The sequence below is a fragment of the Drosophila pseudoobscura genome, chromosome 2 (assembly GCF_009870125.1).
Source record: "Drosophila pseudoobscura strain MV-25-SWS-2005 chromosome 2, UCI_Dpse_MV25, whole genome shotgun sequence".
NCBI classification, from domain to species: domain Eukaryota; kingdom Metazoa; phylum Arthropoda; class Insecta; order Diptera; family Drosophilidae; genus Drosophila; species Drosophila pseudoobscura.
This window is the reverse complement of record NC_046679.1, coordinates 11,030,541-11,054,948: the sequence shown is the minus strand read 5'-3', so window position 1 is coordinate 11,054,948 and position 24,408 is coordinate 11,030,541. Positions and strand designations below refer to the sequence as shown.

General features: G+C 46.7%; 1 protein-coding gene across 1 annotated transcript; it reads left to right on the top strand.

Moving 5' to 3' along the window:
* The first annotated feature begins 281 nt into the window (after nt 1-281).
* Nucleotides 282-23,433, top strand: lbl (ladybird late). Its single transcript, XM_001358426.5, has 4 exons — nt 282-1,256; nt 22,414-22,592; nt 22,650-22,735; nt 22,788-23,433. The coding sequence occupies exons 1-4, from the start codon at nt 494-496 to the stop codon at nt 23,086-23,088; spliced, it is 1,329 nt and encodes a 442-aa protein (XP_001358463.5). The 5' UTR covers nt 282-493; the 3' UTR covers nt 23,089-23,433.
* Nucleotides 23,434-24,408: the final 975 nt, after the last annotated feature.

Here is a 24,408-nt window from a genome sequence, read left to right as displayed (position 1 = left end):
ATTGTACAAATTGATGACGTTCGCACGTTGACAGCGTCGCGTCGAGGGCGGGGTACGTGGGCTTTGATTGGTCCGCGTGCGTTCTCTTCGGTCGACTCTCTGGCTCTCTGGCACGCCTCCCTCTGGGCCAGAAAGGCGCAGCTGCGGCCGTGACGTCATCGAGCGAGCAGGACAAACAAGTTTGGGCCCCCGAAAACCGGTCGGGAGAGCGAGAGACAGACAGCGCGACAGCGAGAGGGAGGGAGCGAGTGTGCGGCCAGAAGAGAGCAGCTAACGACAGCCACAGAGAGCCCAGCCCGGCCGGCCACGAGCCATTTTCGTTGTTGGTGTTTGTGTTGCACGTTGTGCCGTGTTTCGTGTGTTGCTGCCGCTCGCCGCCACAACTCTGCGCGTTTTTGCCGACGCGTTTTCGGCCGCCTCCAAACAGTGAACAGAAGATCGGAAAATGTGCTAAACGCCCCCGCCCAAAGCGGATCCAAACAGAACCTGAACGATGCCCCAACGCACTCCGAGCCCCGACGGAATGACCTCCCCGCGCTGCTGCAATAGTCCGGCCATGTCCGAGATCTCCGTGGGATCGCCAAGCCCACCTCCGCCAGCCTCTACGATCCGGGCCCTCAACATGAAGCGCCTGCGACTCCTGCGCAGTCCCACACCCCTCCAGAACGGTCGCCTCAAGGCCAGTCAGCCCGGCGAAGGGGGGATCCGCATCAAGAGCTTCTCCATTGCGGACATCCTGGGACGGGCAGATGATGATAAGGATCGGAAGCCAGCCACGCCCAATCCAGTACCGGCTTCTACGTCTTGTCCCGCTCCTGTTCCCGCGCCTGCCCATGCGGCCGCTCCAGTGGTCCTCATCCATGAGCGTCTCCAGGCGCCGGCTGCTGGTCAGCTGATCCATTGCCCCGCTCCGGGCGGACTCCATCCGTTCCTATCGCCCGCCCTGCTCCACAGCTACGAGCAGCGCCTCGCCTGGGACTACCAGCGCCAGCTGCAGGAGCACTTCCAGGCCCAGGCCCAGCTCCTCCGCCAGATGAGCATGAACCCCGCCATAATACCGTCCGAGGACGGCAGCTCGGAGCGCTCCCATCGATCCAGCAGCAGCAATGGCAGTACCGACTGCTGCAGCCCCAAGGAGAAGCCGTCGCCGCCAGAGGGGCCCCCCGACATGGGGCAGAAGAAGCCTGAACCTGGGGCAGACACACCGCTGGACGCGTTGTTCCAGCTGTCCACCAAAAACTTTGACGAGGAGCAAGGTGAGTGAATGCCTGCCTGCCCGGCTGATGCAACCGCAGACAAATTACATTACATTTTAATATAAACAAGAGCCCCTCCCGTGCGGTACGGACAGACCCCAATGCCTATTCCATCATAACCATTAGCCTGGCCAGCGATTGATCAATTGTTGTCATTACGTCTTGATGAGATTCTGCTTAAGGCGTAAAAACAGTAGTAAGGTCAGGCCGGCCGAGGTGGCTAAATCAATTTCAGGCATTACCGCACTGCCTGGCTGGCTGGCTGGCTATCTCGGCATCCTCTTTGATTGCGATTGCTTTTCCCAGAGCCAGTGCCAGAGCCAGTGCCAGACCCATGATGGCTCTGGCGCATGCGTATCGTTCGGCATAATTTGCTTAGCGGCGTTGATTTCTCGTTAAGCCGCGGACCCATCCATCCATCCATCCATCTACTCAGACCATCCATCAGCGGGTAGCCCCATCTCGAAGCGAGCTTCGTGGGTCGCTACTGAAATTGAATTTACGCGCCGCACGTACAACAGGCAATTGGTTCGTGCCCCGCTCTGGATTGCCATTGCCACAGAGCAGAGGCAGCCGTCTAATCAGCTGATCGGCTGATCGGTTGATCGGTTGATCAACTGCTACTGGCATTGAGTGCACACTCCCAGCCAGAGATGATTATGATTATCGCACAGAGATGCAGCACTTAAGCGCCACAGTTTGCGAAAATATATTTTCCCAAGACATCGCAGGCATCCGGTCTCGAGGAGATCCTCTGTGTCGCCCATTCTTTTGCAATTGCAAATTGCGATATTGATCAAAAGCCGTAACCGGCCCGGCCTGGACCGTTGAGGGAATGATCTGAGGCACTTCCGTCTGGTAATTAGGAGCAACGACAGCCCAACCCCATTCTTTAGTGCTTCACAGTCCCCAACACACTCTCTGCTCTGCTCAGGCCTCAAGACGATTGCCACAAGATACGGCAAAGGCTTTGCCAGGCAAAATAATTACAATGAAAATGACTGAAAAGTTGTATCCATTTGAACAATGGACCTGTCGTTAGGTCTAGTCAATTACATAGTGCCGACTGTGGGGCAAAAGAAACAGCACGTATCTGCAGATCCGAATGAGGTATACTCTATACGAAAAATGAGGCATAACAGACTGAAAAGTCTGCTTCTGGATTGAGGAAAAGAGAGCGCTGTTACCATTACATGTTTCTTGCAATATTCCATGGATTATTCGAGTATCTTTTTGTGATGAAACCAATGCACATATGTTACAGATGCATGGAGCAGCAGTCCCCTTCGAAGGGTACCAATATAATTGTAATGGGCAGAAAGGGAGGCATAGGCATGGCCATAGACCTAAGGATGGTGATCAGCACGGGCTGCCGCTTCTGCTGCTGCTGGCTGATGAAACGCCAAGACAATTGGCAGAGACAGTCGCATTATTGAACGCACAAACGGCACAAAGTAGCAGGAAAGGCGGCGGATGCATCCCTAATTACAATTTAATTACTGAAACTTTTCCCACTTGACAAAAGGCAGCGGCAATGGCAGCCAAAGACTGGGGCCCATCGGAGCATGAACCACAAAACGCACCACACAGACACACAGGCACACACATACTCGTACACGTCCATAGACAAAGCGAGAGATACAGCAACAACTACTTATACAGCGGATACAATGATGATGGCTGGCTCTTTGGGTTGACAGTTGATTTGACAGATAGCAGTGTAAACATTTTACAACATGCGGGTCCGGGGTCGCGGGCTGGGGCGTGGTCTGGTCTGGCCTGGTCTGGCCTGGTCTGGCCGATCCGGGTGCCAAAGAAAACGCCATAGAGTCGAAACTAATTAGTTCAACTAGACGTATACTTAACTTGGAATGGGATGGGGGGGGGGGGGGGGTTACAAAGTCAAAATTGTAAATAAATGAGAGATTAGGCATAAATTATAATTATAATTGGAAATTGGAATGGGAAATATAAAGCTGGTCGTGTGCTAACTACCATGCAAATGGAACCCAAATGGAACAGAAATCTGTTGTTAGAAGGCAATTTGCAGTCACGCCAAATCAAGCGATCCATAACCGGTCCATAAAAATCCTATGTCTAATATACATCGAATTTCTTTGGTTGGTGGTGATGGCCTTTTGCCTTCCGCCTAACACGGCATTTAAAATAGCGTGCCATGATTCGGCCACGCCTCTATATAGTATCTGGTGCACCAGATACGAGTAGATTCTATCTGTCACATTAGTGACCACTTGGCCAGTGATTGTTGCTTAAATATTTGCCCAGGGATCTCGTCGGGTATTAAAAATCTGATCCGCTGATAAGACAAATGGAATTGGTGTGTACTATCGGGAATCACGAAAGCCTCAGCACACTGTTGTTGGGATAATTGAAAATGTTCTACACTGAATTGTGTATAGATTGTGTTGATTATAAAGGGCAGAGATAGCTACCTATTATACGAGTAATTATCGGTTTGCTTTGGTGAGGTTTGTGGCTTATGATTGATACAACAAGCAATCAAAGCTTTGTGTTCCCTGAAGATTCCCTGAAGGATCAGTTTATATCAAAATTATCGTGAATACCCCCTTCAAGAGCGTATTAATGTGTCGTTTTGTGTAATCCGTACTAGAAAACTCATCACAATTCTTGAGTAATATATTTACAAGTTTTTCTGTTTTTCATTCATTTTAAATGCTTCCCAGGAAAATCATTCAATAGATCAACACTCTCAGCGAAGTCTGACTGAAACATAAATCAAGCACACAAAAAGAAATCCCGCCAAAGTGTAAAATAAAAGTTCATTTCAAATGATTAATAGCTGAACAGCACAGCACAGCACAGCACAGCACAGCGTTTCATTCGCTAATGACATTAAAAAAGCGCGAATGCTCAAGAATATTCATATAGATATGAGCCTACGAGTGTACCGATTAAATACTATATAGCGAGACTCGTTTGCCTCAATAAAATCGAGAAAATGACTTGGGGCACAAACTGTTCTCGCGGCATCTGCGGCATCTATGGGGGTTTCGTGTGGGGCAGGGCGGCAGGGTGGCAGGGCGCATAAAATATGCATGAAATATTGTGAAAATGCCTCGAAGCGGGGGTTCTGGGACAACCGAAACAAGTTGACAAGCCCGGCGCTCGCATAAATTCTCTAATTAACGGTTGCGCCTCAAATAATTTATTAAAAATTATAATTTGCCATAGTAAAAGTGGCAGAGAAATATGAGTTGAGTTTGCGTGCCGACTATCCATAAAGAATTAGCATTAATATGAGCTCTCGGGAAAACTACAAAAACATAAACAGAAACGCAAAAATGAGACTTGCGTGGCGTGGCGGCAGTTTTCGGTTGGCTTTCAAAAATGGATAACTGCCTGATTTGCTTTCACTGAACGGAGTCGTAGACGGAGCCGGAGAGGGAGCCCCGAGGGCTGCACACAACGAGAGTGTAAGCACGGGTGGTCCATCACTGGGGGACCCTCGGAGCAAATTGCATACCTCTCGGTCCGGTTGGAGTCAAGGCAAGGCAAGGCAAGGCAAAAGAACAAGAACAACAAGTGACGCCTTGCTAAAAGGCCAACACTGGCACAAGCACACACAGATAAAGATACAGATACAACTTTGCCACGAACACAGACAAAGAAGCATACAAAGATACAGATACTTGGAGAAGAGGTGTGCAAAAGCAACGCACTGAAGGTGTTACCTGCACGCTTTTGATGAGCACTAATTGAGCTCGAGTTGCATTTTTCTTCTCTTCCCATTGCCCGCGACTCCACCAGAGGGGGGGGACTTGACTTGGCCAGGAGCAGAGAACAGGCAGCAGGGAGCAGGGGTAGCGGCGTCAAGATCAAAGCCAGCAAGCCGATCATAAAGACAAGCGAAAATCAAGCATCGACAGTTGCACAAGAGACAGCAAATGAGAGAATTAGCAATGGAGAGAAGCACCAGAGCGACACCGAGAGAGTCCCTGCTCCAGAGAGTGTGTGAGAACTACATGAATTTTTGGTAATAACTTTATCAGGGCCATATGGGAGGCCCGAACTAAGGCTCAAGCGAGTCCAACACAAAAAGGAAGCCAAGCAAATGTTTTTGGTAACAAAAAAGGGGGAAGACCCTGGCCGAGTCAGGACCTTGTCAAAGTTCTTAAAAGCGCATTCCCATTCTCATTTTTATTCGCGTTTCTGCCAAACATTAATCACTGGCCCGAGCAGAGCCGGGGACCGCCAGAGCTGTGAATTTTCGGCATGTGTCGAACATCAAAAGCCCGCGCCACGCATAAAAAGCCATTTAAAAACGCATTTTCTGCCTGGCCCATGCCCCCAAAGAGCACTCCCCGCGTGACCCCGAGGGGCCAGCCCCAGACCCGGACTGCGACTGCGACTGGCCAGACGAGGTGGTGGAAGGCGAGGCGATTGCCATTGCCAGAGACAGCCAGGAAATGCAGTGCGCGAGATTGATGCGTTCACAGACAGCCCAGCGGACTACTGCCACAGGAATGCGACGAGGTTGGGGTCACGGCCGGAGTCAAGTGGGGAGAGCGGTGGAAAACGCATTTTCTCGCTGGCAGCTTTTCCAGCTGCCCGGGTCGTTATCGGGTGGGGCGCAGTGTGCAGAATTATATGGGTCAGCTGGCGCCTTGACTGGCAAAACCCGTTCTCCCGGCTAGGTGTTGGCCAGCAGCGATCTCAGACAATCTCCGACGGAAGGTTGGGGGGAAAGGGTAGACGAGGGAAGTGGTAGATGAGTAGTATCTATGTATGATAATCGCGTATCTATGAAAATGCACAGCGACAAATCATATTTATATGCTACCTTCAGAGGCTAGAGGAGTCTTTTGATGATAAATGTTGAAAAGCCGGCATAAATTAAAGCATTCAAATCATTAGCAGCGATGCCGAACAAACGAGCAGGCAGCGCGAACAGGATGGAGCGGATGGATCGGGGATTGCAGGTTGCCAGGGGAGTGCCAAGTGCCAGAGCCCCTCCCAGCGGATGGGGAAATTATTCACAGCTACGGATCAGGCGACATTAATGCAAGGCGAGAGCAACCCAGGGGCAGACCCAGTGTCCCGATATCCAGGTCTCAGCCAGGCCTCTACCCCAGCTCCAGCGCTGGCAAGGTGCTCTTCTTTTGGGCCATTCGCCGCGCCGACAGGTGCCGCCGACTCTGCCACGTCCATCTCGTGTCCATGTGTCTGCACTTTGCCGCACTTTTGACGATCTCCAAGTATCGTTTGATGCATTGTGATGCAAAAGCGGATTCGTTCTGGCTCGTCATCAGGTTGCTCTGCTCCATTTCCCGATTCCAACGAAAGATGTTCCAAATTGAAGCATGGCTAATTGTTAATGTCTGTCTGATGTTGAAAATATTGAGTGTTGGCGATCTTGATGAGATTGGGTTCTTGATAGATGGAAGATATTTAAAGGGATATTAATGTGAAAGCATTTTATGGGTAGGAGATGTACACCCTGAACGGAAAAGAATAAGCGATAAATATATGTGTATTTTCTTAGCTCAAATATTCTATTAAACAAATCGATCGGTAAGTTTAGTTTTTTGGGAAATAGAAAAATTCTTATTCTCCCCAATAAACTGCATTCTATTACCAAAATTTCTACTCATTCAATACGTTCCAATATAGCCATAAATGAAGTCCATCAGATCTGTGTTTATTCATTCATTCCTCTAGCCTTTCAACTCCGATTTAGAAGTTTATCGAATAAAAACGAATCTATTGCCATAAAAATCATTTCCTTCCCGACGATTGACTTACTCTAATTAGTGTATTAAGTCATTTTCACGCCCTCCTGCCCCCATTCGTCACTCCCCCCGCACTGTCGTACATCAAAGAACATATTCACCCATTCATTGGAACATATTCCAGAGTTTATCCAAAAACATAGCATAGGAAAGGCATAACAAATTCGTGGCAGGAATGGGGAAATCACTGATTTGGAAGAACATTTGTGGGTTGTTGTTGTTGCTGTTGCTGTTTCTGTGATTGTTGTGGACGTTGCTGTTTACACGCAACTCGACTAAGAACCAACAACCACCAAACAGTCACCGCAATAAAGCAGGGAACAGGCAGCGAACGACAAACTTCACGCTAAAATCGAGGGAAGCTGTGAAAAATGTTTTTCCTTCTTTCCCCCGAATCGTTTCCCGCATAAGAATGGGAAATGGTGTTGCTGTTGCTGCTACTTCTGCTGTTGGCAATGTCAACAAAACATTTAACACCTTCCATCGAGCAACAACCCCAAGATACGACCTCATCTCAGAGCCCTCTGTGTGGCTGTGGGGCTGTGCATCTGTGTATTTGTATAATCGTTTATTAAAGTGTGAAGTAAATTAATTTGACTATTTGAGATGTTTGCTGCTGCTGCTGCTGCCGCTGTTGCCACGGCAAATGACTTGCAATCGTTGACAAGATTAATTAATCCCCCTGGCTTGGCTGTGGCTGTGGCAGTGGCAGTGGGTGAAGGCAATCAGAGAGAGAGGGAGAGGGGGGCCCCAATGAAAGGAAAATGCACATAATAATTGATTTTCTGTTTCATTGCATTGCATTTCTTTTCGTTTTCAGCTGTTTTCCTTTTCCTTTCCGTTTTGCAGTGCAGAATTGTTGTGACAAGCCTCGTTATGCCAACGAAAGGCGTTGTACGGCTGTACGTCTGTGTTGGTGTATGCAGATGAGGTGGTGTCTGTGTGTGTGTGTCTGTGTGTGCAGGGGCTGTTTCATGTCCGCCGACATTGGAACGCCTCCTTCCTCCTTCGAGGCTCTGGCTTACAGCTCGTGTATGCACTTTTGACAAGTAATTTAATAAAGCCAGCGACATGACGCGCTTTCTTGTTGCTGTTGCTGTTGCTGTTGTTGGTGCTGCTTAAACATGCATAAGCCAAAGTCTGAGCCACAGTGCCGCCGCTGGCTGGGGTGCCAGTCAGTTAGTCAGTCAGTCAAAGCCTCGAACCCACCTTTTTTTTCATTTTTATTTTTACTCTTTTTTCGGTTTGATTGCAGCTTGTAATCACAATTAAAGTGTTAAACATAAATGCCAGGGGGGGCCAACTGGCCAACTAACAAAAGGCCAAAAGCAACAACAAAAATGCGAGGAAGGTGCACAAGGGTTGCTCAAGTGGCACTCGGGGATCGGCTTTTTGGGCTCGGTTTGGGGAGTTTATCATTTCACGGACATGTCTGCCTGACTGGCTGACAGCCACGGAATTTCGGCAGTATTTCGATTAATTAATTGACTGTCAACCAGTCAAGTTCAACTGCACTAGCATTTGCATTTGCACTCGAAGTCTCAACCGAAAAGACGATACTCCATGCATTTCAAGTATCTAAATATCTGTAAGTTGTGAGAGCTCATTGCAAAGTTAATGCAAACCCATTAGGGTGAAGAGCCAGGGCAACACCTTTTCAAATTACCAGCCAGCATTTAAATGGCCATAAATGTTTATGACATACTCGCACTAAACGATCAACTGGCAATCAGGCCAACAGACACGGGCGGGCTAATTAAGATGCCAAACGGAGATCGGAATCAGGGGATTCCGTCAGCTGTGCCAGTTACAGTTCCAGCTCCAACTACAGATCCAGATCCAGATCCAGATCCACTCCCTGGCCATGTCCATCAATGTCTGGCGCTTTAATTGATTTTAATGCTGACTGGATCGATTCTATCTGCGGCTCACACAAACCATGTGCACCCGATATGGATCGGCACTTTTCATTATTCGGTTTGGTGTTAATTTATGGCGTATCTTTCGAGCGCTGCCGCTGCATGGGCCAACCGATTGCTTCCGTCTTGGCGGCCATATTGGTACCCAGAGGCCGCCAGAGGACAGAAGACAGAAGACACAACAGCCAGAAGAAGAACAGCCGCAGAAGCAGAAGCAGCAGCAGAAGGAGAGGGAGAGGGAGAAGGAGACGTCACTTCAGAATGCACTTGAATATCTTTCCAGCTCCCAGTTCTCGCTAATTACGGCAATTAAAATCCACTAAATATCAGAAAGAAACGAAAATTTTCTAAGGCGCTTCGCCGTCGCCGTCGCCGTCAAGTGCTCGCCAGCCAGTTTGAGTTCAAGTGGATTTCGGATCGCGTAGATCTCGTAGATCTCGGCCTCCAGTCCATTCCCGTAATGAAAATTGCATCTTAATAAAGCCTAATTACAGGCAGTCTCACAAATGGAAGCCTAAAGTGTTTTTGTCAAGTACACGGGCTGCCAGGCATCAGCGGTATCCTTTGGCGGTGCCTAGGATACATGCTCGTATAGATGCCCGTTAGATATCCCCGCTGATTAGCCAAGTGCCAGTTTTGTTTGGAAGTACATTAGCCGTAGTTGCAGTTGCAGTTGCAGATGCAGTCCCAATTGCATTACATTATTGAACCTGAGCAACGGCAGGCAGACGGCAACGGCCGACGGCAGCGGCAACGGCAATGGCAGGCAACTGCAAGTCATAAACAATTTCAATTGCCGTTGCACATTCGCAACACTCAATTAACGCTTTTCAACAAAAGCCCAACAAAGTACGGGCCACGGCAGCAACAATAACAATAATAATAATGCATTCATCACCTTATGACAGGCCCACAGACAAGCCTGGCCTAGACAATAGTGTCAACCATAAAGAGATTGCAAAGCCCCAGCCGCGTATCTATTAAATTATGCTTAACTATGCGCCTTTGTTGGCCCAGTCAACAGTCCCATGCCACATGCCCCAGGCCCGAGCCGGCTACGCTACAATATCTGTACGTAGTCGTAGTTGTTGCTGCTGCTGCTGCTGCTGCTCGCACTGTTGTTGATGGTAGCGGACAAAGGCCAGGCCACTTAAGAGTGCGGAGGCAGGAGGCTGCTGGCCAACAAAGGAGCCCACAATTCCTTTGCTTCTTCTTCAGCATTAGCCCTATAGTCTAGTAGGGATATCCCTTCAAGAGCTGCTTCATACGAACGTGAAAGGTACGTCACAAGATCGGTAACATGAAATCAATTGGTAACCCAATTCAAAGGTGCCACACGCCGTAAACTGGCCAAAAATAGTCCACCCACGTAACAAGTTTTGACACCCATCTGAATGCACATGTGTATGTGAGTGTATCGAATCGACTTGAATGAATGTATTCATGGTTGGATGTGAAATACTTAGGAAATAACATGAATTCTTCATAAATTCTCTTTTAGCAGCGAGGCGTGGGACTTGGAGGCTCATGGGTAATGCGTAAGCGGCGAACACCTTCGAAATACCCTATCCACCTACCTACCTGGGCAGCAGTTAACATTTGCTACTGCTACGCCATGGTTAATACACAAAAACATGCCTAACAACATGTGTATACTCTTTCCTTTGGAGAATATAATATTATTCATACTCTGAACAAATAGAACATGGTGTGTTTCATTCATTCTGTATAACACCCGAAGAAATATCTTTTGTTGGTGTATAGGTTATATGTGTATAGAAAATATTGTATATTTGTTAGACTTCTTTAGTATGCAGCAAGATAAATCCCCTACAGAATCAGGCACCCAGCCTTGAGCCAGCACTATTATTTATTACTTGTTACTTCTTCCCAAGATCCTTGTATACTCTATGAAATTCAATGTGTAATCTGCATGTACTCTACACTATTTTACACTCTCATATTTTGAGTATCCGCTATTAGTCTATTTATGCCCTCATTCTAATCCGAAAATTTTCCACAAAATTCGCAAACGTCTCTCTTTTGGCCTGTTGATCTGTGTTAACAGACATTTCGTGATCACACTATCAGATATGCTTTAAACTAGACCCATTCCCATGCTCTGAACGAGTGCCATTCACATCCTACTCAGATGCCAGAATGACAGCAGTTTTATGCCAATTCAATTGGAACATTTCGCAACCCCGTTCGTCCGACAATGACCGCTGGCTGTAAGTCCTCTTGCCTTCATTCCCTCCTTGGGTGTATGCACATTTGTAAACGCCAACGAAATTGTCATCGGACATAATTTCTAGCTGAGTTTTCTGTCGCTCTTTGGGGGCACGGCACAAAGCCGCTCAACGCGGCGTATGCGTAATGGATGCTTGAGCGGACTGCGCCTGCGGCTGCCACTGCGCCAATCCATAAAATGCTGAATTTATGCACCTCCAGTGGAGAGAGGGGCTGTGCCACAGCAAGCCAAGACGGCTGCCGACGGGGCGTAGATTTAATTAAATAAATTCCAAGAGCGACGCATTCGGCGTCGTCGCTTTTTTACATATTTGTGCGTAAATTGTGTATTATAACTGTGCCACTGCCTGTCTGTCTGAGTGTGTTGCACGTTTCAGCATCATGTGAATGTGTGTGTGTGTCGCTAGTAATTAAATAAATCTGTGCATTGTTTGCGACGCCGCCACAGCTGCGATCTCAAGGAGCCAATTATTACTCGCATGCTCTTTCCTCTTGTGGTAGGTGGAGTGTGCCAACGAATTGGATGCCTATGCGAATAGGAATACTTAAGGCAAGATGCCAATAAGATAATTATGTAAAGGGATTCCGCTATGATATGGGTAAATATTTTTAAACCCATATTTTTAAAGGTTCTTACTGCAATCGGAGCATCCTTTGTTTCTAAATATTTCTTATTATATTTTATTATATTTAAAAAAGCCCCAAGCTATATTTCATTTTAATTACGTTTCATGTGCACATTATTTGTTGTTAATTTATTAACTTTTTTACACGGAGAGCCTTGCAATTACGAAGTCAAAATGTGTGACACGCCCACAGCAACCAGAAAGTTGCATCAACTACCACAGCGACACGCACACTAGCTCGCAGATACACACACACACACATACAAATGCAGGCAGGCATATATCAACGGCTTAACAATTGGCTCAGACTTGTCGTCAGGTGGCCATTGCCGTTAAGCCGCCACCGTTGACTCCGCCGCCGCCGCGACCGCCGCCCCCGTCCGAGCATTTTCAATCCCGTTCTCCATTCCTCACTCTTGACGGTTTGCGTGCCTCATCAAATGAACCACCCCGTCCCCCCCTGCCCGCCATACACACGCATTCTGATACTTTAATTTATGGTCTCGCTCGCAGTTTATTTGTCATGCCAACGGGCTGTCGCAGTAATTATACACCTAACCTAACCGTGGCTAGTTTTTTGGTGCAACATGCAAAATGTTTTTACGGCCCTCGTGGCACGAACGCACATCGAAAGCGCCATGCCATGCCAATGGTCGCTTGTTACGGCTAATGGCCCGGATCGTTCATAAAACAGAACCCGTTCTCGGGCCCCAGCCCAATGGAGGATGCAAGAAACGGTTATTGGAGGAGGAACAAAATCGCGAATTCAATTCACATTAATGTTGATTAGGCGGTGTAATACGTGTACTTTTCAGTCACAGATTTAACAATTTTCCATTGAATGAAAAACCATCTCTTGGCTAGCTCCCATATCCTTATACGTTTCGTTATTCCTTTCACTTGTTTGCTGGCTTATAATTAACCCATTTGCTAATTCAAAGTGTATCTGTGTCCAATGCTTTCGGGCAATTCCATTTGGCATCACCTTTTGGCACCACTGGGCACTCGACGGGGAAACCAAACGACTTTTTTCCACCTTCACAAAAACAGCGGCAACCGGCACTGAACTTTCATTTTACGGCTCTCACTAAAAACAAAACCTACGAGCGCACCTCTATACTATTTCCTTTGGGTGCTGCTGGTGCTGCTGATGCTGCCGGTGCTCCCAAAAGCATAAAGCTGCTTATCTGGTCGGCTATATCGATAAACATAAATAAAATGATATTGTCGTTGTCGTTGTCGTTGTCGCCCCGATCCAGCCACTACAAGCTGCCAAGCTGCCAAGTGCCGACTGGTAACTGCAAGCGGGTCGGATCGTGGTCGTACCGGGCCAACGCCTTCTCCAACAAAACTGGCAGTCAACATGAATGCGCACATAAAAATGCACTATAATGATAACGATAACGATAACGATGCGCAGCGGTTTGTTGTTTTACAAGAAAATTATGTATTATTAACAAACACACATACATACAGACACAGCGAAGCCCAGACGATGAGAGATGCACTTGTTTGTCGTCCTGCTGCGTGCGCAGCGTTATAAAGATGCCTGCTTTATCACAGCCCCCAGATGGGGGGGTTCGATTCGGTTTCAGAATCGGGAACGGCTACGGGAACGGGAACGTATCCTCTGCAAATTAACTTGTTCTGAATTGTGGGTTCTCCTCGTGCCGGGCATCGTGAGCATTAACGGAAATTTATCATAAATTCCAATACCTTACTACTAATGGGCGTTGATTAGCTAATTTGCTGCGCTCGTTTCATTTTCCACTCATATGCCCCTGCCCCTGTCCCTGCCCCTGCCCCTTGCCGGAAAGTCATTTCAAATACTTAATGCCGTGGCTGCCTTGCTTTTCGTCGTCATCGTCGCTCGATCAAAATCGTCGTCTACATATTTGCCACGTCTCCGTCATCTTCTCCCCCTCTATAACCAGCGTTGTCTGCCATCTCCTTTTGGCCGTATTAGCCGGCGGCATGTTTACTTTGATCTCATGTTAGGAACAACAACACCAACATCATCTTTGGCAACTGATTTGCTCTGCTCGAGGCAGGCCTTCTCCAGAGCCCCACTCTATCGTTGGTCAAAATAATGAATGAAATCAAATCGGAGCCAAGTCCGAATTAAATGCCGTTTTAGGTTTTTGCGTTAACAGAGCCTGGTTAGGCCACGGACGGATTAGCATAGCGTGTTGTTCTTGCAACAGTTTTTGGCACGCATGTGCACCCCCTCTCACTCTCTCTCTCGCTCTCTATTACTGTATGCCCTCTCTTTCCCTGGGCCCAACAATGAGGAGATTAATTTATGTTATTAAGTCGGCACCGCCGTCTTTGATCTTCGCTTCTCCGAGGTGTAAGGTAGGCAAGTCAATGCGGTGGCAATGCTGGCACCTGAAGATACACCGACCATCGACCGACCGACCCAGAACCATAGCCACAGACAATCGATGAGCATCGAGATCGAATCCGAGATCGAGATCGCCACGATCGATCGCACGACCCTGAGAGCACTGCAGCTACCTGCAGCGCCTTAGATTGCTGATTGCCCCTGGTCCTGGTTCTGGTCTGGTCCCAGAGCTGATGTTGAGGAAGTCATTGAATGAGGGCAACCCCGAGGATCCTGGTTCTTTTTCTGACTCCAGCTTAGAGTCCCTGCCCTTGCCTTATTACATTAATTTGTAATTTATGACAGCTTGTCATAATATCTGCTATACGAGTTTGGTAAGTGTAATTCTTAGTTGGCACATCCACTGAAAGAAATTTTAATAAGTAATGTGCGGCAAAACTAAAAGGAATCAAGGAATACTTTTACTAGCAGATTCATTCATTATTGCCGGACTCGTAAACGCCCATCTTGATATCGAAATTTTCAGAAAATAGCCATTAAAAAAATTGTAAGCAAAATACTTTACACTGCGTTAAAAGCACTTAATTTTATATGCCGTTACACTAAGAGAAAAATGGCATAGTAAAATTATTAAAATATTTTATTTAAATCTAGAAATATATCCATTTTAAACATGAAATATATTTTGATCAAATGTCCTCTTTAATATTTCCGCTATCGCTGCAAATAAATGCTTAGATCTAAGTGCCGAGTGCTGAAGTAGTCGCAAAAAAGATATTAAAAATATCTGCATATAAATTGGTCTAAATTTTTATACATTTCTGAACAAAACGTTTTCGTTTCAACACTTCTGATACAATGCACACGAGTTTGTATCCATAAGATATTCATATTTATATAAACCCATCAAATATTGATTTGATTTTTAACTAATTCTTTTTTATGGTGTGTGTGTGTGTTCATTAATAAGCCGCTTCTCGGGGCTTTCTGGTGTGCCGTCGTGGTGCGCCGCATCGGTTTCGCTGAGTTGTCAAAACTATCGTACAATGTCTCTGGGGCAATTTCAGCGGCCCGCTGCTCACCGATCCAATCACCACGAAGATGATCATCATCATCATCATCATCGGCCTCAGCATCGAATCAGCATCAGCATCAGCATCAGTCGTACCTATCCATTCATCTAGTTGCTGCTTGGGGCATTGTTGGCTTTACATGCATGCCATACATGCTGTTGTCAACGCTCTTTGTTGTGCCACCAATAATGCGGCGGTGCCTTTGATCTGCCGGCCAGTTCAAAGCCCCCACGAACTTCTAACTCAATTAGTGTGTAGTTTTTTAAACGGTTTTGATTACAGCGCATATTTCTTGCCCATGCCGTACCCATACCCATCCCTATCCCCCACTAACATAGAATACATGCTACTTATAAAGACATTAAGCCAGCTAACTCATCCCGCAGCCCGGTCCAGCCTCCGTTTGGCCTACATTGCAGTAGGAGAGATGGATATGGAGCTGGAAACGGAGATGGAGATGGAGCTGGGGAAGGTCACTCAATCAGTGCACAGGACCCCGACCATCCTCAGAACCGCCGCCTTTGATCGCCTTTTAATGATGATGACCATTGTTAGCTGATGTTAGCGATTGCAAACTCAGATTTTCACTTAACAACGCCGCCAAATGCTGCCGCCCATCCAGGCGCAGTCCTGGCCCAGTGCAGGCCCAGGCCCCACCGCCAGGTCCGGACCAGATTCGGAGAGCTTAAAGGGCATGCAAACATAAAAATGATGTAGTAGAGTCCAGCAGGGGAGGGCAGTGCCAAGTGCATTGCAATCAGAGGAGGAGGGAGGCCTGAGCGGCTTCATCGGCTGCTCACCGTCCAAATTGCAATGTCTGGTAATTTTTATTCTTTCGCACAGACCAAACGATGGCCGTACAGTGGGACAAGATCTGGCAAAGTCGGCAGGGAAGTCCAAGGGATACGAAATCCTTTAGAACCTTGCATATTTCTCTATTATATAAGCCAGTTTTCGGTCTTCGTCGTGACCCGATATTTTACTCATATCGGCACGAGCGTGTGAAGCTAGTGAGCCGGGGGTTGACGCATGATTGAAGCGAGTTAGCAAGGGGCTTGCCCCCTGATATTACAAAGTAAAAGTACTAAGACCTCAACAACGTAAAAAGAGACTTTATAATATCGAGTATATACAGATAAGTGCACTACTCATGGGAATACAAATTGTGGTTTCTCAGCTATTTGTAGCCCAAAATATTAAAAAAATAGACCTTGTTCTACTGTCCACTCAAGAACTGCAGACCAGACCCAGTGCGCCTCGGGATGCAGCCAAAACGTGCCTCTTGCAGACATCCCAGTCGTCTACCGTCTGCAGCGAAGACTGTGCCTCCAAAAGCTCTCTGTCTGCCTCTCCATTTCCGTCTGTGGGCCCCATCGGGGTGTCTGCATCCTCGTCTTGGGGCCCGTTCGACTCTTACACTGACTGACTTCATTGCTCTTTACGTTACGTTAAGTTTAAGTATACGTTTGCCCACTGCCCGAGCGCCATCTCGTTTAATCTACCTTTTAAAGGGCGTGGCCATAGTATTTTATATGTGTTGATCAAAGAGCGCCGACGCTTTGACCCGATGCCGCCGCGCGGACATTGCGTTCTTTTTTTTCTCAGCTCGGCTTTTGCGTAGCGCAAAGCGGCGCATGCGCAACGGACCAGCCGATCGTGAATCATGTGTCGGTTGCCCAGGATTGGGGAGATTCCGCTGGGGCGGATGGGAGGGGAGGGGGAGGATCGGTGTGTGGCCACAGCATGGCTGAACTCGGCCCGGCTTGGGCCTTTACGTATTCATTATTGAATTAAGGATGACCACGTTTTCGGCGCTTTGTAGCGCTGCGTCGGAGTTGCAATTGATTTGCCATCCATTAAAATCAATCAAAATATACCGTCGAGGGTCGGTCGAAGAGTTCACGTGTAATTACATGTGAAAGTCGCTAGCCGAAACGCTAAAGAACTTTTTTGGGGCCATCTAAAGTGAGTGAGCATTGTGCGCAAACGGTTTGTTGGTTTACCCCCTTTATGCTCGTACGAGCCTGGGGTCTGGCGTCCACACCGGACGCATGTCAGGGGGCTGTTCCCAAATCGAAGAAGAAAGTCGCCGCCGACACAGGCATCGATCGACCAGTTCCTGCCTGCGTACACTTGTATGAAGAAATTAACCCGCAATGGGATGGCAACGACAACATCTCTGATTACAGCCCCGGGGCCGTTGACATGTTCTTCGGCTCCGCAAATTGCACAGGCTCTCCGAAATTATTGGCCATGTTAAATGTTTACAAGATGTAATGCCGCAATCAAAATAGCTGCGGGCCAACATGAACGGAACATTTACGCTGGGCAGTGGCAGTGGCAGTGGCAAGCAATTCGCTAAATGTTTAAGGTTTCCACCTGAGGCAGTCGCATGGGGAAAGGGACACGATAAGGGCCAGAGAAATATGGCGTAGATCAGTACCAGAGAAAGTTCTTTATGCCCAGAGCAAGGGAGAAAACTTGTAGAGTTTCCAAATTTATCACTTAATGTAGGAGAAGCAAGTCCTAGTCGCCTACTTCAAGATAATCTTCTCCTGTGTTATTATTTTATTAAGTCCCAAAATTTCCACTTCAGCATCTCCCAAAGTAACTTCCATTTTGAGATTAAAATAACTCCACTCTGTGGCAGAGCAGCTACCTGGGGCAGCAGCATCCCAACTCCGGGGCGGTACAAATGACAACAAAATACAAAAAGTTATTGGGACGCATTACGAGCGTGTAAACAAGCAGCCAACAATGACAGTCACCGAGCCGAAACCGGGGCCGGAGCCAAGGAGAAGACCCCACCAGTCGACTGAGCTCCAGAATCCATATCGAAAAGAAAATACCAAAATTTATAACTTTCTCGTTATGGAGAGCTGCACCCCCGCCCCCTCGGCACTCAGGCAATGGGAATGGGAATCTCTTTCTCAAGGCAGCGGAGCAGAGCAGAGCAGAGCAGCGCAGAGATCACTTTGTCGGCGGCTAAATTTGTCTCATCTTCTTATATTAATTTGTGTTATTGTATTTCGGCTTTCCGTAGCTCCAGCAACAGCAAACAGCACAGGGCAGCGCAGCGCAGCAATAATAATAATAAAAGAGGCAGCAAACAAAGGTAGCCAAAAGGTATCGGGTTTTATAACCTGCTCGAACTCATCAATTTCATTGCTAACAACACGCAGACACGCCAAAGTGAGAAAAATATGCAGGGTCCAGGCCCGCCATCGACTTTGATCCGGTCTGAATCATCATCTCGATTCGAGCCGGACTATGCTGGAATTTTGTGGTTACGTTTTTTGGGAAGCATCTTTGTATCTGTATCTGTATCGGGCTCTGTCTCTGTCTCTGCCAACGTCATAAGTAAATTTCTCGTGTTGTTGCGGGGATTTCAAAAAGCCATTTAGAATAAATTAGCTTGGACCTACCGCTAAAAAGATCTGATCCGTTCGGAGCGGATCACCGAGGGTCTGCTCTCTCTCTCTCCATTTTCGTTTTCATTTGGGTTCTGGCTTTTCGGCGAGGGAGTGAGTGCGCCGAGCCGGCTTAATCTGATCCTCATCAGCGTGGCTGTGGCCCCAAACAGGATTAAAATTAGTTTTTGATTACGCTTTCGAGCTTCTGGACAACGCAATTTGTGGTCTTCCCCCGGACCCACTCCCAATCCCAGGGCAGGGACTCAAGGGGCATGTAATTAGCGCTTATGGCCAAAACTCTTCCCCTCTGGGGACAGGGACTCTTTTGCATTCGAAGGTCGAGAGTTTTTCTTTGTCGGCAGCAGCGGTTTGTCATAATTCTGTGGTGGCGGCAAACTTATAAAGCTATTGGCAGGTATTTAGCCAGCCCTGTTCCCAGTTCCAGTCCGAGTCCCAACTCCAGTTGAAGCTTTGGATATGTGAATGTGAAATTCCTGGTGCTCATAAATCCCCACAAAAGTCCGTCCAAACTTCTAATTGAGTCTTCCGTTCGAGGCACCCCAAATCACATTCCACATGTCATGCTTCTGGCCCGGACTGGCACTGGTCCGTCTGGTCTGGATCTGGTGGCTACCTACTCGTACCCACGGCTCGCTCTCGCTCTTGCCTTTCAAAGACTCCGATGAAATCCAATGCAATGTGCGGCATTTGAAGAGCGTGTGAACAGCAGGCACCTTGTGTTAAAATATTTTCTGGGCATTAGCATTAGCATTATCCGAGCGATACGCATCTCGGTGGCTACCAGCGGTGGCAGCAGACCCAGTATCTCAAGATCTTGATCTCAGCTGGCTTTTATTATGACGTTCTTATGGCTCTTATTCTCCCTTTTATGCCTGCACTCGAGGGGCTTAGGCGTTGGACATTAGCCATTACCACAACCACTGCGCTGCTCCATTTGCCCGCCGGCTGATCCCGGCTGATTGATTTGGAGTTGGCTTTAATTGAATCGTTTTCTCGCTCTCCCCGTTCGACTTAATTAACATAACAGCTCTGGGCCAAGCCAAGCACTTTGCGGTAGCACTCTCTGCAGAATCGTTTCTAAGCAGCTCGATTTCCAATAGAGATCGATGATGGACACCGACAGTGACCAGGAGGACGAGCGGGCTGTGTGCTCCAGCATTAGGCAGAGGGCATTTAATTAATTGCTGCTAATTTATGGGCCTCCCAGTAGCTGGGGAGTCCAGCTAATTTGCCTAATTACCAGCCACACCATTAGCCATGCGCATTGCTACAAGTCTGGGTCTCAGATCAGCCGGCGATAAGGCACGCCATATCGTGTCGTACCAATACACTGACAAAAACCACCGGATGTGCCCACAATTGGCACAATAACTGAATCACGAATCACACTCTTTGTTTCTCTGTGAGGAGCTAAATATTTATAAATGTTAACAGAAATTAAGCTGGATTTCTCAACGGAAATATTCCTTAATATTCGATAAGGAACTCCACAAAGCAGGCAAGTCTAATACTTAAAAAGATAAAAAACTGTTACCATATTAGAACCAAATGGAATTCTATAAAAAAGCTATACAAACTCTAGTGGAATGTCTTTAGTAATATTCCTAGATATGTAGCTTCATCGATTTCTTCGAGTGCATAGTTCTTTATATTAGAAGCAAGCCCAGCCCCAGCCCCAGCCCCAGCCCAACCTACTTATGTAAGGACAATACGTCATTTTGTTTGTGTCTCAATTAGCAACGCTGCCAGGCGGGCACAATATATGCTCACCTCAGCCAGACATCCGCAGCTCCATGGCTCCGCTGGACACCATTGTGCTGGCTGGTGGTCGCTCGGTGGTTGGACTGGCTGGCTGGTGTCACCGTCAACTCCCTGCCGCCTGTCACCGTGATTAGTTATGCTGATGACATTGTTTGTTGGCTTGTTTTGTGGGTGCTCGGGTCGTAATTCTTTCGGCAAACATGTCCCTATTCAATTCCATCTGGATGCCTGCCACTCGGACTTGTTAGTGCCTCAACGGCAGCTGCCACAGCCCCAGCCACGGCCTCTGCCAGTGGCTCTGCATGTGGGTTAAGCTATTAGCCCCATGTCCGACTTGGTCCAGCCCCTGAGGGTAACGTTCATAATTAATAAAGCTGAGAAAATGGCCAAAAGCACACCCACTAAACTAGGATCAGGCACCGACAAGGTATGCCTTGGCTTTTAATTAGAGGCGTGCCTCTTTGCCCTGGCCCATGTGTGGCCAATATAGATTGGATTTCCGACTCATTTAAACGGTTTAATTAAAGAAATCGATTGATCCGTTTCGTTCGGATAACAATCAAGTTTTGGGGAATGTAAGACTAAGAAAAAATGTTGCAACCTGGTTTATTAATTCACTGAGGGAGGCCTACAAAGATACTATACGTACGTGTATCCTTCATTGCTTTATTAACTTGAATTTTTAAACGGGGGTTCAACATACAAGTTATAAATGATGACACAACTCACGCACATCCCATTCAGTTGATCCTTTGGAAGATCCATTCATGTTCCTGCTCCATTCGTAGGGGAAAGAAATATGCGTGGCGTGCTTCCTGGCCCTAGAGCTGCACAACCCCTAAACCCTGAAATAATAGTACTGGAAAGGGGCGTGCACACAACTGCAGATAATCTAAACTTCACAATAAACACATCAGGGTAGTGTCAAAATGGCTCTGGGTTGGACTTCCACTTCAACCGCAGGGCCACACAAAACGGGAGGGAAGGAAACAACCCCTTCCAGGAGTCGGAGTGTCCTTGCCAGAAGCAAGGACCAAATTTGGGCGTCTTAATTGTTAATTGTCGGACATGTTTAGCAGCAACAAAGTTACTGCTGTCTCCTGTTCGACTCTGCAGGGGTTATACAAGGAGCAGCTGCCGTGGCCATCGTCCGACTGACTTCCTTCCATCCCCATCTTTGTACATACAAAACTGAGAAAGAACAACCATTTCCGTTGATAATTAAGCTGAGAGATCATTCGCCCCGCGTATAAATATTGAGCATTCATAAAAACCCCACCGAAAGGCGCAGAATTGAATTGCCGCGCGATAAATAAACAATTTCTAATGGGATTGGGTCTCGGGTTCAACCGAGTTGAGGCGATTTCCGCCGCGGAATACTTTCCAAAACATCAATCAGCGGACGTATTACCTTTAAACATGCCAAAAACAAATACCGGCAATCAAAATCCAAACCGAGAGCCCCAATCGAATCGCTTACAAAAACATCTCTCGCACTCACAGAGGAAATCATTCAACTCGGTCGGGCCAATAAAAGGCGTCGGCAAAGTATTCATATATCTGGCTAGAGAATCCCAACCCCCGGGTTTTTATGACCACAGATTTGTTATTGTTTATTGTCTATTATGAATTCCATCGAATTGTGTTTTGAAATTGTTTCAACCACGAGCACGGTACACTCTTTTCACTGATTGAATCGAAAGTGCCAACGAATGCGTAGAGATTATAAAAGGCGATCATTAAAACTAGGCAACAAAACGATGGTTAGGTCTGGGGATAAGGTTAAACGAATGCGAGAAGAGCCAAAAGCCCCATAAAGACCCAGTCTTCAGCAACAGTTTTATGATCAGCAGTGTGAAGCACATAAAAATTTGACTGATAGCTGAATACTCGTAATTTACGATGCCATCACAATCCTCATCACACCTTTTTGAACTCGTTCTGATGCTGATGCTGATGTTAATGTTGATCCATTGCAGATCCCTCAACGCTGAACATCTTTGCAACACGCTCCAATCCAAAGAAGAAACGCAAGTCCCGAACCGCCTTCACCAATCAGCAGATCTTTGAGCTGGAAAAGCGATTCCTATACCAAAAATATCTCTCACCAGCGGATCGCGATGAGATAGCCGGCGGACTGGGTCTCTCTAATGCTCAGGTGAGTATGTAATGCAGTTAAATACGATCGGAATTGATGACTGGATCTGTTCAACAGGTGATCACTTGGTTCCAAAATCGACGCGCCAAGCTCAAGCGCGACATGGAGGAGCTGAAAAAGGATGTGCAGATCACGAAACAATTGTCAGCGAACAAAAGCTTTTTAGAGAATGTTAATGACTTGAGTATTTTAAAGACCCGACCAGTCAGCAGATCCCCTGCGACCCCACCACCACCACCACCAGCACCAGCAGCACCCACATCAGCACCGCCTCTTGCCGAGCGCCCAGCAGACGGCAAGCAGCATCGGCTCGGAAAAGGATAAGGACAAGAACAAGGAGGACCTTCGGATGCTGAAGCTGATGACACTAATGCGGTACTCGGATGGCAAGTTGCTGTACCAGCAACCTCCTCTTCCTTCTCCATCGGCAGCACCAGTACCAGCACCACCACCCTCACAATTAATGCTGCCCCACATGCAACAACCGCCCACATAGCCCACAAAGCCCACATAGCCGACAGCGACAGCTCCGCTCAGCGATTAGCCTAATTTGTAAATTACTGATTATGAACGCTTTCCATTCGCATCTAATTTGCCAAAAACAAAAAAGCACACACAAAAATATAAGTGAAGATATGAAAACGCAAACATGATTTCACATGATTTTCCTAATTGTAGTATTAAGTTTCAAGAAAATTGCTTGTGATTTTGTCTCTACTTAAATAACGTATGTGCTTGTCTATGGCACAGTAGCAACAGCAGCACGGATCGGATCTACCCTTAACAATGTATATTTAATGGAACTAATTATGTTAATACCATATTAAACAATTTGTATGTACGTTTGTTATCCTTTTATATTTCAAAAGTAAACGAGTATCTGCCGTTAAAGAGGATACATGGTGGATTTGGAGGCTTTAACAGACTGGATGAAAAGGAAGCAACAATTTCATAATGGTCTAGACTGTGGCTCTATTAATTCATACATATTAACTTCGAAACCTCTAGATAATCTTCAAAAACCGGGCATATTAGGCGGAGATATTGCTGTAGAAACTACAGCTCGATGAGATTATATTGATTTACAATTGTTTGAGTCCAATTCTGCAAAAATTTCACTATATTTTTAAAAATGCGTTCCGGATTGTGGATGCAGATCAGGAATATACGTTCTACATGTTCTACACGTCTCTTACATGAATTTTACATGGCACTGTGCCGCCATCTGTGTACAGTACATGTAGCTAATATTCGACGGAAGACATTTTTGGCAATACCCGGTTCACAACATGTTGCTAATTCCATGCACACATACCCTGGGGGAAATGGATGATATAGAATTGCGGAAATGTGTGTCATTCCAGTCTCTAATTAATGCAGAAACTAGATAGTCTCTGTTTTAAACGATATTTTGCAGCTCATAGTCTGTCTACAGAGACCAAGAACTGGTACTGGGATCAGGATTTATTTACAAACACCTAATCAGATGCATGAATAGACCAAATAATGCAATCTAAGACAAGGTCTTTACTAATTACGTTTGAAAGCAGGTTGGAAAACAGTATCTTTATATAATATTAATGAAATAGGGTATACAAGTACCCACACTCTGGTTGACAAGAAATGAGTCTGCAAATACCAGCAACATTGACGTCACAACATGCGACTATTGAACATTGTTGTTGAAATCGTGTTTTTGTCAAAACAAAAAACATGCAAGTACTTAAAAGTAATTAATCCTGATTAAAATTGTTTCAGCAATCACATAAAATTATCTGGGCAAAACTGAGAGATCTATATAGCTGGGAATATTTGA

Coding starts and splice junctions, on each gene's coding strand:
- lbl (XM_001358426.5), top strand. CDS start 494: ATGCCCCAACGCACTCCGAGCCCCGACGGAATGACCTCCCCGCGCTGC. Junction 22,593..22,649: donor TGGGTCTCTCTAATGCTCAG/GTGAGTATGTAA, acceptor TCTGTTCAACAG/GTGATCACTTGGTTCCAAAA. Junction 22,736..22,787: donor GTGCAGATCACGAAACAATT/GTCAGCGAACAA, acceptor AGTATTTTAAAG/ACCCGACCAGTCAGCAGATC.